This window comes from Fundulus heteroclitus, chromosome 22, assembly GCF_011125445.2.
Source record: "Fundulus heteroclitus isolate FHET01 chromosome 22, MU-UCD_Fhet_4.1, whole genome shotgun sequence".
Taxonomy (NCBI): Eukaryota; Metazoa; Chordata; class Actinopteri; order Cyprinodontiformes; family Fundulidae; genus Fundulus; species Fundulus heteroclitus.
Window position 1 is genome coordinate 35,261,613 of NC_046382.1, and position 14,379 is coordinate 35,275,991.

General features: G+C 43.1%; 1 protein-coding gene across 1 annotated transcript in view; it reads left to right on the top strand.

Moving 5' to 3' along the window:
• The window catches only part of ppp3r1a (protein phosphatase 3, regulatory subunit B, alpha a), a 57,271-nt gene that overhangs the window by 16,000 nt on the left and 26,892 nt on the right, over positions 1-14,379 (top strand). Inside the window, exon 2 of the mRNA XM_012872811.3 lies at positions 13,965-14,004. Coding sequence (XP_012728265.1) covers positions 13,965-14,004 — 40 coding nt within the window. The remainder of the gene's footprint in view (positions 1-13,964; positions 14,005-14,379) is intronic.

A 14,379-nucleotide genomic window follows, 5' to 3' on the forward strand; every position in this document is an offset into this window, starting at 1 on the left:
TGATCATTTAAAAACAGATATAGGTGGGGGACATGCGTAGATATGGCAATTCCTTCACTTCCTGCTGGAAAGAGTACGTGCTGAAGTTGAGTTTGAGCTGGATTATACGCACCCCAGTGTATTTTCTAAATTAATAACGAGTTCAGTTCCATTTTTATCCGTCATGTAGATCATCTTAGACAGGGTCAAACATTGACGCTTCAGTGACCTTTTTGTTTTGTCATAAATTCAGTAAATGGTTTAAGAAATCTCTAAGTGTGTAGATTTCAGTGATTTGTAAATATTTCAAACAGCAGTCCAGAGTTGGGCCAGATTCTTTAAAAACAGGCGAGGACCGAACTAGCCGGCAGCTTCAGCGCCGTGTCGATCATTTATTTACTCCTGCTGCTAATGTGTTACCCGGTGTAGCTGAAATGGCCTCGGTGAGCAGCGGGTACCGCGTTCAGACTCCTGACCGCTCAGCCTTGTCCAGCGCCGTACTCTCACCGCTCCTTAAGAAGCCGCCCACGGCCGAAGTCCACGATCTGTTCTGTCGCGCCGCACCTCTGACACCTCTGGGTCTTATGTGGTGCTGGTGAGAAAGGAGGCCTGACTCGGCCTGAGACGCAGCGGTCCTGAGGCGGCGCTCGGTGCTCACACATGGCGCTGGGGCTCCGTTTTGGACCGACGGCATTGATGGTGATGGAGACGGCGCGGTCCCACACACTTCCTGAGGCGCATTGCTGTTTAGAAACCGTTTTCCTGGGTTTGGACCGTTTGTGGAGGAGGTATAGCTTCGACAGTCATTTGTTGTCGACCTCATCGATTGGGTTGACTAATTAGTTTTGCCCTACTTTGATAGGTTAGTCAGTCATGAAAGGCTGTGTGTGGTTCCCCAGAGCTCTGACTCTTGAGTCTGGGCCTGTGCTGAACGTTCTCCGGGTCTTCCACCTTTCACACCAGTGACTACTTAGAAAAACAGCTGAAATAAATAGTTTCTTTGCAAAGCCGATGCGTTAACCGGCATGTTCTATTTGAAGCTTGCTTCTTTTATTCTTATTGCGTTTTGTGTGTAAACACAAACTGGGAAGCGTTGGTTAAAGCATCTGTTCCCTCCAGGCTGAAACAAGGCGTTTGTTGTGACCGGTAGGCGTGGTTTGCGTGCTCCTTTTAAACAAAAAAAATGCATTGGAGTTGTTGTGACGAGATAAAAATGTTGTTGTAAATAGTTAATAAAGTCAGTGATTCTGCCCGTTGTCATGAATGCCAGGCTGTGTGTGAAGCCTGGTTTGTGCTTGTTAAACCCGCACGGCCATGTAGCGTCATTATGGCTTCCACGCCCCTCCGTGCAGCCAAAAGTTTCCACTCTGCGCACCTGTGAAGTTTTGTGACTACTCGGACAGCCCCGCGCGGAAAAACATGGCGTACGAGCTAATGCTCCTTCTAGCGGAGGTTTGTGAATGGACATCTTTATGATTCAGCCCAAAAAAACGAACAAAAAACGGCGTGATCAACAAACTGTTAACAAATTCCCGGGCAAAAATCGCCGTCACTCTTGGACGAAAGGAAGTTGCTTAAATGTTGGAAACGGCAGTGTTTTCTACTTCTACGTGTAGCTGGGTGTAGTACGTTTGGTGTAAGAGCGCAACGCTGCCCTCTAGAGTCTAGGAGAACAGCGCGACTTCAGAGGAAGAGCCGCATGGAGCATAAATGCTGCAGATGCGGATTTTACATGCATCAAGTATAAAGCAACCTTTAGTCAGCATGATAATTCAGGTTTCAACCTGACCTTTCTACATCAGCACTGACTGTTCAGGAACACGCCCAGGACCAGGGTTTCGTTAGTCTAGAGGGGAGAACTTGGAACATGATGCAACTCATCGCTGAAGCCAGTGGCATCTCGCTGCTATTCCCATTGCATGATGTTTGATCGCTGTGGTAAACATTCATGAGGCATCTTTGGTTGCTTGGTAAAGGTTTTTAGTCTAACTGTTATGAAACTCCTTGTCATACTTAACTATGAGTATGGTGGGTGGTTGTTTATGAAAGCATCTTGGCACAAACATGGGGGGAGGTCAGAACGTGAGGCGTTGGTGTCTCTCCCCTGGCTGAATAAGAACCTTGACCAAAGAGTGGTTTTACACCAGACCACAGCTGGATGCTAGCCATGGCAGATGTGCAACTGTGTCACCGTGACAAGACGAGGCCTCCTCGGCAGCTAGAGCCGCTCAGTATATCCAATCGCAGCTGCCGTCGCAATATTGTCACGTCCAATCAACGTCCCCACTTCAGCTCCCGCTAAAGGGCACTCGCCTGCAGGTGAGTGGACTTTAACCAGCCTTAATGGCCCCACTCGGCTCAGGGAAAGCAGTGGAGACGTCATGAGGATGGAAAACATAGAACGGAGGACAATATGGCTCAATCGCAACTGTCATCATATTATTTAACAATATTCTAGTTGTGTGTTTGGCTAATATCGAGCAGTTGTGTTAGACGGCCTTACTCGATGGTGACTGATCAATGGGTGTCCTACTGGGCAGTTTTAACATTGGGGTCAATGACTGTGATGTGGAGCGAGGAACCACCAGAACGGGCAGAGAGAGCGGCTGCAACTCACAGGAAAACCTGTGCAGCACGCAGACAACTTTTCTCTGAAGAGTCCAGCTGGCTGAGCACACAGGCACTGGTAGAGGCAGGACACGTCACATAAGACAAGACGAGACGGTCAGGCAGTGAGTGGATGACTGAGGCATGTGAACAGGTGAGCAGAGCTGACTGATTAGTGCAGCAGGTGGGTCTGATTAATGGGGAGGTGTTGGCTGGAAGGAGACTGAGCTGATTGGCTGATGCTGAAACTAGAAAAAGTATGAACACCTGCCACAGGTTCTAGAAAATAAGTCGGGAGAAATCAAAACCCACGACCAGGTGGATGTTGATTGGATACCCTTGACTAAGGATCTTTGATTTACTTTTTTTTAATCAATAAATGATCCAAGTGCATAATTATTCATCTCGATTCATTCACAACAAACAGCATCTCAGGGCCAGTTCGGTCCAATTCCCCTTCAAAAGGAAAAGCGTTCCAGTGTGATCCCAGTTCTCAAGCAAACTCAGTGAAGCTCAGCTTATTTTTCACGTTAATTTAAAATGTTTTACATCTAAGGGAACCCGGCCGATAGCAATGGGTCCCTGGCGTCCAGCGTCCACTCCTCCTGGACCGGATACAAGCTGGGAGCTGGCTCCACAGGAGACTAAAACATCTGCCTCCTTTTCTGCTTTCAGAAGCTGCAGGAGCCACGAGTAAACCTGGAGCAAAAAATGATAATGATATTAAACGGGGGAAAAACATGTTTGCGCTCTGCAGCACTCACCACTACGTCTAAGGGTAAAGGCGGGGCGTGGTTTCTTTCAGACAGCGTGCCATCCTGCAGTTGGTCTGAAGGCTGCTAGGGGTCAGCTGGGTGAGAGGGACTGGATGTCGTCTAAGCATGTAGTGCAGTGAGCGACGCTAACGGGACCGTATGCTGAGTGGCAGTCAAGCGCCACCCACATGCAGATTTAGCTGCAGCTAACGTAGACCAGATAAAAACCACAGAGAAGCTCCAGCACAACGGACGAGCCGCCCTACGTGCTCCATCTGGACTCCCGTCTCCTTCTCTGGCCCCTTCAGGGCTGGAGCCAGCGGTCGCTGGTTTTCCAGGCTAGGTGCAGAACGAACGCCTGGAGCGCCGTTTAACGGGTTGGTCAAGGCCAGCCTGCCTCTGTGTGGTCTGCTTACAGCCGGAGGCGTTGTGGAGGTATGAAATAATGGGGCCGGACAGGGAAACAAACGGTTCCTGTTGGCAAAAAGCTGAATTTCTGGCTGATTGATGGGCGTCAGATTTGCATCCCCGGCCTTCCTTGTAAAGGAGACGCTACCGAAACAATCTGCAGAAGCAGACATGATACCATTGGTCGTTCATTTCCTGCTAAATGTATCACTTGGTCTGGATGTGAAGTATAAACATTACATCAGGTAAGAGCAAACATGGATAACCACTGGATGTAGATTTTCTTCCACTCTGACACACCTTCTCATGGCTCAGTGGTTAAAAACATCCCCAAACAGAAGCAACACTATTAGAGGGGAACATGGTAGGACCCCTGTCTAATAACGCTGGAGTAATGGATTTTATTACGGGGGTAGCAGTAACCTACATGGATGCTCTGCTTCATTATCCAGTCATGTAGATATCCATCATTTTTTTGTCAGTAAATTCTTCTTTACCTGAAAAGGAAGGTTTTCTTTTAAACCAAATGCTAACAGAAGTAGCTGTGATCGTGTATGTTTTCCTGTAAACCCAGAGCCATAGTTAAAGTCCCTGTTTGCCGCTGACGCTGTAATCCAAGGCGGCGAGTAAGAAGCGTCCGGCATTGCCCGGTTCACTTGGCCTCCTGAGGTCTTTACGAGGTCTTTGTAGAGAAGGCCAGAGTTGGGCTGAGAAACGGCTGAGAGGATTAGCCCTGCTGGAGTTCCTTCAGCCAGCTCAGATTTAGCTAATTGTTTTCATATTTGCCTTTGACTCCTAAAGCCGGCGCAGTGCTTTCAGGCACACGCAGCACAAATCAGGATCAAGAGCTGGACTGGGTGAAAACAAAGAGAATAACCAGAAACCTTTATTCTAAAGGCAGGGTTAACCTGTGAGATTCAACATTTATTCACAAAGTCTAATCGCTTTCATTTCCTGCTGCTTGTTAGTTTGCTTTTTTTTTTGTCAGCCATATAAAGGGAAAAAGGAACTTCTATTTAAGAGCCGGAGCCCATCTCCACTCTGTGACTCTGTAACGGGTTCAGTATGTTCATCGTGAAGCACTCGTCTAAGGTTAGCTTGATCTTCTCCGACATGCTTGTGTGTGTGTGTGTGTGTGTGTGTGGGGTGGGGGGGGGGCATGTAGCTCTGTGATCATCTCTGCTTGAGCGAAGTCAGCTGAGAAAGATGGGAGCAACCTGTCAACACATTTAAAATCACATAAATGTCGCGGTTTCTAAGTCAGGAAGGATTCCCTCGCTTCACTCGGGTAGAAAGCGGACAGCAGAGATCTTATAGTTTACATAATAAGAGCTGCAGGACGTGATTGCATTTAAAGACCAGAGGTCGAGCCTGAGCAGCCTTTTGATTTGATGCCTGCCCTGATGATTCAATTCTTTTTTGTTTTCCAGCTATTTGAATAATGATCATTATATATTTTTGAGAGTGCAGTAAAAAAAATAAATAGCTCTACCATTAGTCCCATTTTGGGATGGACTGACAAGAAGAATTGGTTTTATAAAGATTAGCTTAAAGACTTCTGATACAGCTTGGTAGTTGGCGTTAGGAGGTGTGGACCGAGCGCCACAGACCGGATTAGCAGAATGACGGGTCCTCGGGTTTAGAACCTTGCTAATTTTGCCTCCTGCAGCGCTCAATGATTTTTAAGTCTTGCGCTTGGCTCGCCAGCTTTCCAGCAAAGAGCACCACTATAATAATATCTGTAATTACTGCAGTACTGTTGACAAGTAGGATTTATTGGGAAAACCAATTTAATCAGATGAATTGAGAGCTGGCGGGGAATTTTCTTTTGTCTTTCTATAACTTATTTTCCTCATTTATTGTTTTACTTTTATTAGATTGTTGAAAGTACCATCAAACAGTTGGCTTGAAAACGGCTAACGCGTCGTTGCCGATCAGGGATTCAGGTTTATCTGGGGATTTATCCCCAGTAATTTAGAGGAGGGATGCACGATATATTGGCATTAACATCGGTATCGGCCAGTCTTAATCATTTTTTAACACATCGTATCGGTCCGATAAATGAAACTGGGCCGATATTTACAACCCATGTTTATTTCCATCAAGTTGCCGTTTGTGCCAGTGTTTCGGGAGAGGGAGGGGAGTGGGTTGGTCATGCCTTTTTATTTTTGGCCATGAGACAGTGGCAGTAATGCATCGCGGCCAGGATTGTGGGGTTTTTAAACGAAGCAGAGATGCAATGTCAGCAGTGTGGTCGTTTTTCACGGTGTCGAAGGAAGATAAACGAAAAGCAGCGTGGAAGTTAGATTATAACCCACATTCAAAAATTCACTTGGCTTAGTTTTCAGTCAAAATTTGATCAACCCAGGAAAGTAAATGTTTATGTAAATATCGGTTATCGGACATAGCGGCCACATTAATATCAGACATCCATATCGGCCTACATTTTCATGTCGGTGCATCCCTAATTTAGAGTAAAGAGTTGAATTTCTGTTCAGGATGTGCAGACTGATTGGACCATGCTTGCAACTGGCCTGATAGAAGATTCGGTGTCCTTGAGGTTTAATTTAGGGATTGTCACGATGGGGCGGATAAAACCCCTTTTGGGGGTGTGGGAATGTCTTCGGTGCAGATCCGTCTCCATGTTTCCATTGTGGAGATGGTTTCTGGTCAATTATGAGGACGGCATTCTCGGCTCGGAGCACTAATGTTCGATTTTAGATGAAAAGTTTGTAGTGACGTCAGCCAGCGCAGCGGAGGCATTTGACCGTCTTCTGCTTCAGGATGTTGTCTGATTGGAGGTTACCAGACCAATGGCTAGCAGGCAGGCTCGTACCAGGAAGACCTGGATGTGTTGGTGCTCATCAACGTCAGCCATCCTGCCTAATCAACAACATTGGTGTCTATGTGCTGTTTCTGGTTGAACAGTTGTTGTTTTTTTGCAACAGAAATATAAAAAAAAAAGATACCCTGCAGTTATTATCCCAAAGACCTTAAGAGAAACGCATATATGCAACCCCCAATATCCTGGGAACATGCTTGGTGTGAAGAGGAATCAGACAGACTGCTGGTCATGTTGACAGATTGTTTACTAACCCCAGTCGCTTCGACAGCAATTTGACTCCTTTAAGAGTCGATCTGCAATGTTACCGCTGCATCTTTATAGCATTAAAACGGGTGAGAAACACAGTCACTTGCCGCTAGTGGCTTATTTATTTTCTGCCGTCTGATTTCCTGATATTCTTTGTAAGGAGGAGCGCGCCGAGGTTCAGCAGAGAACTTCAGCTCGGCAGCCGCATGCGCCGTTCAGGTCTCTGGTGCTACGAGTCCTGCAGGTCTATAATTAGCCGGGTTTTTGGGTCGGCTGCAGCGTTGCTACTGAACCCGCCGCTTTGCCAGACTCTTCATTATGCAAAACGTGTTGTGTGCGCATTGGTCCAATTGATTCTGAATGAAGCATGCATTATTGATGAGCAGTCCAGTCCATCCCTCGCTGCCTGTGTTCCTCTCTGTATGCAAGAAAGAACTTTGTGCGTTTCCTTTTCTGTTTTAGTCTTGTTGTTTCGGCCCATCTGTGCCTGAAGGGGTTTGTTACAGGGAGACACGGCAAGAGTTACTCCTTGATGGCCACAGGAAAGGACTGACACCTTGGCCAGTAAACCTGTAATCCCTCAGACCAAATCTCCTTTGCCCTAAGTCTCCTTACCTGCAGAGACCCTACAGTTTGCACTTAAACATGCGTGGAAGTCTGGGGTGTAGTTCAGAGGAAAGATAATCTGATCTGGGTTTTTAGATTCTGATCAAAGCTTTATTAAAACGTCATGCTGACATATACTGAATCCCTAGTGGTGCATTGTAAGAGTTTGTCATTTATTCTTGCAAAAATTCCTTTTTTCCCAGTACTGACTGTTTCTCATAGTGTGTGTGTTGATAACTCAACATAAATAGGATTACTAATTTCCCTCTTTGTTTGAGATTGAGCTACTCCAGAATAGCCTCTGTTGAACAGACTGTGCCCAGCCACTGTGAAACAGGAAAACTGTGTACATGTCAACCACTGATCTCTGCGCTACAGGCCGACTCCGCTCTCCCCACTAGGGTGTCAAATGCTAAGGCGCTCTCCTGGTTAATCCCGTGTCACCTCTTTCTCCTGGTTGCTCTTAAAATACCACAACTTTTCTGGGGCAAGCCTTCCTCTTTGTTACAACACCGAGATGAGCTGATATGACATAACTGGCACTTTTAGACCTGATCTGTCACACAACAAGTATTTTATTTGATCATAAAGCTATAATTTTGTATTCCAATGATTCCCTGAAAAATGTGTCGGTAATATGACACATTTTCAATGTATATACATTTTACTACCTCAAGCTTCCAAAGGTGGGTCAAAAATGACCCTCTAAAGATTATTTTAGAGGCAACATGTTACTGATACATGTATCAGAAACATCTAATACACGTTTAGTATTATCTTAAATCTTAGTTATCTTTTGTATTATCTTAAAAAAATAATCCTCAATAAAACCATGATTTAACAGTGATGGTGGGCTGGGCTGCCCAACCAACAAGGACCGTAGGGTCAGCAGTCGGTGGGGCAAACACTGTGTGCAATGATCACAGCCAGAAACTGTAGTCTGCCACAACCGCATAACGTGAGGGTACCAGACAATTACACACGCACATCTTTATTTAAAATACAAAGCGAGGGCCATGCCTTGACTTCCATTAATTTTAAGCCTTTCTATGGCATAACCCTAACCTTTACCTGTACATCCCTAACCTCAACCCAAACCCAATTGACACGTTGACACCAGTCCTAATCATAACCCCTAGCCCAGAAAAAAGTCCTCAATTTACTAGTAAAATTAGCAAAACAAAACAAAAATTTCTCGTTCCACTGCAAGTACAAGTACACACATTGGTATGTACATCATTGTGTGGACCTCCCATTGACTTCCATTCATTTTCTATTGATTTCTATGCCCTAACCCTAAACCCATCCTAAACTCAATTCACACATTAGCCCTAAACCTAAACATTAGCCCAACTTTGGTCTACTATCAAGTTTTGGTTCTCACAACATTGGTTATACATGCCCACACACACACAATGGATGCTGGGCAATTTGCTTTTAAAATTTGAAGAATGTTAAAAATAAAATCATTTCACACATGTTTTTTCTTTTTCTTTTGTGGACACAACTATAATACAAAAAAAAAGCTAACAAAAATGGCACAAAACAGGTAATTTTTGACCCACTTATTTAAAGAGCGTATGAGTCACCTCTTCACTCATGCATCTCAGGGTTAAAAAAAAACAACAACTTTGTTGTCCTCTGGACCTGGCTGAAAACAAAATGTAAAACTTTGCACATTTGCCAGTGGAAATTTCCTTTGACATTCCTTAAAGGAGCGATGGATTGCTCGCTGGTCTGGGGGATCTCTCCCTTGGCTGCAGCAAGTACATCCCATCAATCCCACCGCTTCTCATTGGCTCCCGCAGAAATGTTTAGTGTCACTCTGCCAGCGATCCCACCACCTTAGCTGACACTGCAGTGTTGGGTGAAATGGGATAGTGATGTGAACGTTGAACATGAGCCAGTATCACACAAAGGCATTATTTCTTTAGAAAGTCTCTGCCTTGCTCCCTAACGTTTGGTACAGTACAAATACATGGCTTTGGAAAACCACCAAAGCTTAAATGGTATTGGCAAAATGCATTGAAAACAGTATTAAGGCATTTAAGATAAAATTTTAATTGACTAATTTGTAGCTTTTTGTATTTAGTTGGCTTATGTGGTGAATTGGAAACAATTAACCATCCATAAATTGCTTTTAATTATTAGAGGTCTGTCAATCCAGACATCAGTTCCTTGTTCTGACCAAAGATCAAAATTATCAAATATATATATTTAAAAAAAAAAATCTTTCTCCCTCCTATTTACTAAATGCGCCAAAACTTAAAAAAAAAGAAACATTTTGTTTCATAATATGCCATCGAACAGAGTTGACTTTGATCCAATTTTTATTCAGTAAAAGTCAGCTAAAGGATTAAGCACAATCTCTTCAAAGCATGAATGGGATTACTCTTGCAGTTGCATTTTCTGTTGACTTCAAAAGAAAGTACTGCCATATTTTAATTAATTATTGAGATAGAAAATCAAAGAAATGCTCGTATCACTTATTTTTTTCTAAAACTTGTAATATTACATACAGTTCTGTTGGTTGTGGCTCTCTGAGTTGGCCTGTCAACTCCTACAAAATATAAGAGAAACATGACCCCTGATTTAAACTAAAATAACTGATCAGCCTGCTGCTGGGAAGAATTTATTTAGGTCTTATAGCCATATTTCCTCATGACAGGCTAAGTAAATTCTAGAAAATCAATTAAAATGATTGGTTGTCAGTGGTTATGACGTGGGCAGTAATTCTGCTTGATACCAAGCAATCCGCTGCTGAGGTGTTTGATGTTTCCAGAAAGATCAGCACCCCTCAGCACAACAACAAAGCTTTTCTTATGCCATTGTTGGCATCGGCAGTGCTTTCTCGCAGTATTAATATATGGTATCCATTTTATAAACACCCTTTTTATCCAAGACTGTTGATTTTTATTTTTTTACTTTTCTTTCAAAACAATCGTGCTAATGCAGGATTGACAGTTTCTGTTAAATCTTTTGAAAATAACTTATGTCATGCCACCAAATCTTCCTCTGATTGCACACGCACATATATTTCTTTCCTAAAGGCAGGCCGTGAAGGTAGTGAAACAGTGTGTGAGAGAACCTAGGGACAGCTTCAGGAGAAAGGGGAAGAAGACGCTGAAGGAGAACAGCAATGAGAGACACGGGTCTCAACACAAAGATTGTAGCTGTAGGGTAGACGATGGAGAGGGTGACCCAACCGAATGACTTCAACAGGTTCAACCACAGGTGCAACCTCCTTCCGACAACATGCCTCCCTCCCAGTTATCACGACACTTTCCTCCCACATCTCAGCACAATCTTCGCCTCACATCACCACAGACCAGGTCAGAGGACAGCTGGGGAACTGGGTTACCACTTTAACTGGATCTTCAACCTTAGCCTGCAGCTCGGGAGGCTGGCCACCATCTTAAAGACGAAGAAGAACCAGCCTAGCGAATTGAATTGTTTCTGACTTGTGGCACTTCCTCAACACGTAATGAGGACAATGCAGCAACTCTTTCTGAGTCTCCTTAGACCCCAGGACTGCCTGCAGTTAGCATACCAGCCGGGTGTTAGTGTGGAGGATGACTTCCTTTACCCGCTACACTGAGTCCACTCCCATCTGGATGAGGGAAGCGGCACAGGGAGGATTCTCCTCTGGGAGTTTTCCAGTGCCCTTAATACCATCCAGGCCACTATGCTTCAGGAAAAGCTGAACAGGATAGGGGTGGACCCCTAATTAGTGGACTGGATCTCCAACTATCTCACTGACAGGGAACACTGCGTCAGGCTGAGGGTACACCATGACCAGCACCGTGGTCATCAGCACTGGAGCTCCTCAGGGCACAGTGCCGGCCCCTCCTCTCTTCACCCTGTACACCTCAAAGGTCTGTTATAACTCTGAGTCGTGTCACATACAGAAGCAAACCGATGACACAGCCATCATTGGATGCAGCAGGGATGATTGAGAGGAGGAGTATCGTTCTGGTGGAGGATGTTCCTGTCTGGTGTCACCCCAAACACCTACAGGTCAACACTTCTAGGTGTTTTCAGAAAGAACTGAGCGAAAGTCCAGCTGCCTCCGATTTAAGTCTGTTTGCTTTTACCAGTTTGTGGTTGCTAGTGTCCTCCTTTACACTGTGGTGTTCTTTGGGGGCAGCACATGGAAGGAGGACCCATCCAGACTGGTTAAAGGGATCAGAGGGGCTTCCTCTGTGGTTGGCATGAGGATAAACTCTCTGGTTACTGTGGCGTGGATGAGGACAGTGGACAAACTGCTGGATGCTGTTATGGACAGTACTATTTACCCCCTGCACATCATCATCAGCAACCAGAGGAGCCTTTTCAGTGAAAGACTTCCCAAGTGAAGGAGCAAAAGACCTTAAGAACTTCTTTGTCCCTGCTCACTGGGAGGGGAGGACATAGTCATAGGGTACAGAGAAGAGAAGGACCGGAGTGTTAGCCACTCATTTATTCACATGCACACCTGGACACTCTTCTTAACCCACCACTACAGTGCAGTAATCTAATTTAACGACCTACCTGGTGATTTATCCACTTTACAGTCACACAGTTCCGTAAACAATTATTGCTATTTCCTATATTTAGCTAAATGATTATCGTTTTATTTTTTTAACTTTGTTTTTATACTTGCTTGCACATTGTAGTTGCTGTTTACTTCCTTACTCTATAAGCTGCTGGAAATTCAATTTCCCTGAGGGAGTCAACCCAAAGGGATCAATAAAGTGAAGTCTAAGTATAAATACTTATTTCTCAGCAGCTGAGAAATTAGTATTTAACCACACGGCGCTGCTGAGAACTCAGCAACTCTGTGTGATTCGCTGGGTTTGATAATGAAGGTAGTTTATCTCTGGTTGTAGGTTCTGCTTTATATAGTTTAGCATTATTATATAAAATGGGATTATTGCTAATTAAATGCAATGCAGAAGCACATTTCATTTAAATGGCACAATAACCACAGCGTAGCATATCTGTAGAACGTGTAATCGTGATAAATATGTTAAATTAATCGAAATAACAAACTGCAGTGCCAACATAAAGCAGTGCCACTAAAGTGCAGTAAACCTACATGATTTGTAAACTCAAAAAACATCTGCTTTGTTGCTGCTACTCTCATGAAGGCATGCAAAAGTTTTTTTTTTTTTTTTTTTTTGTGGAAAAGTATAAGATCTCTGTCTGTGTGCATCTTTAATCATATCTTCAAACATGCTTTTAAGCTCCATAATTCTAACTGAATGGATTCAAAGTGGAGTTGATGGAATATATACAATTGATCAGAAAACATTGGCTGTTTTTTTTTTTTTTTTTTTTTTTTTTTTTTTTTTTTTTAAGTACATTCACAAGTGGCTCAGTTTATGGTTGAAAGGCATACTGTCTTTTTTTTAAATATATATTTAACAAATTTGCCTTAATATAAGTTTGCATGTAAAAAAATGTTATACAAAGTGTTCAGGAAAAAAATCCAGCTTTTGTTAAGATAATTTATTGATAATAAGTAGCGTTCAAAATTGTCACTGCGGGACACGCTTGAGTTTTGACTGGCTTTAAGTTGTGTTTGATGCTCATTACCTATTCAACTTTCCAGTCAGATTACATTTGTATGGTCCTATCAGTGGAGTGATTGTGAGGAAATGGCTTTGGGGGAACCTTATTAGAGCAAGAACAAACTCGCTGAAAAATGAAACAAGTTTTCACAATATATTCTCTACCGTCTAAGTTACAAAAGCACTGCTGTCCATTGTTGGACTTTAGTTTGCACCCAATCATAAGGCCCCATTGTATTAATTTACTAGTTCCAAATATTTAGAATGTAGGGGAACCTCTTGTTAATGTTTAATTTCTATTTTTTCAAAAACAAGAAATGACTACTTGATCAATCATTGGTGCGTAACAAAGGTTCCTATTTCCTTGCCTGGTTCTGTGTGCCTGAAAGCAGCCATGCCTTTGGTGACTTCACCATCTGAGGCCTCTAAGGGCATTCATTACCTGAATAATTCAATAACTATATATATTAATCGATGGATGTGTGGTTCAGTAGGGAAAAAAAGAGTCAATAAAAAACATTCTAGCCTATCATGTAGTGTTAATACTACAGCCATTACATCCTCCCAACCAATCACAAACACAGAGCCAGGAACGCGCCTTCAGCCTTAGGAGAGGTCAGAGAGCACGCGTTGTTTTTTTTGTTTTTTTTAAGACGTAGAGTTTAGGTGAAAAGTTGGTTGAGTAAAAGGTTATTTGAATCCAATAATTTAAAAATAGGTCATTGAGCAACAGCATAAAATGGCCAGGGCTGCACTTAAAATGTATGTTTTGAATTACTTTTGATAATTATCGATATCGATCAATATAATTTCTATTTTATGGATATGCTTTCATCATCCAGTCCTAGTTTAAAGTTTAATTAGGACAGAAATGTATCGTTTGTAAGCTTGTTTAGTCGGAAGCGTATGTATGGTGAATGTCCGTAGTTTTTTGGTTAACTCTAATTCTTCTTCTTTATTTCCCAGGGAAATGAAGCCAGTTACCCCCTGGAGATGTGCTCACATTGTAAGTATTTTATATCTCTGCTTAATCCAGCTGTCTTAAACTTGAATATAAGTTAGGATTATTTAACAGCTTTAATAGGGGTTTTAGCTAAAAAAAAAATACTTTCTTTTTGGACAGAAAGGAAACTAAGCAAAGAATCCTCTGTGTGATGCATATTTTCAGATATAATTAGGTTACTTGGTTGTGGCGTCTTCATTATTTCACCTCTTATCTTTTTGTGCTGCATTTAACAAGTGTCACCTAATAGACGACACACCCAGAGAGCCTCATTTCCGGGTATTTAAGGAATGAGCTAACGTTTATTGCAGTTCAAGTGTTTTTTTTTTTTTTTTTTTGGGGCGAGGTCACATTGCAGTGAGATAACGGTGACGATCT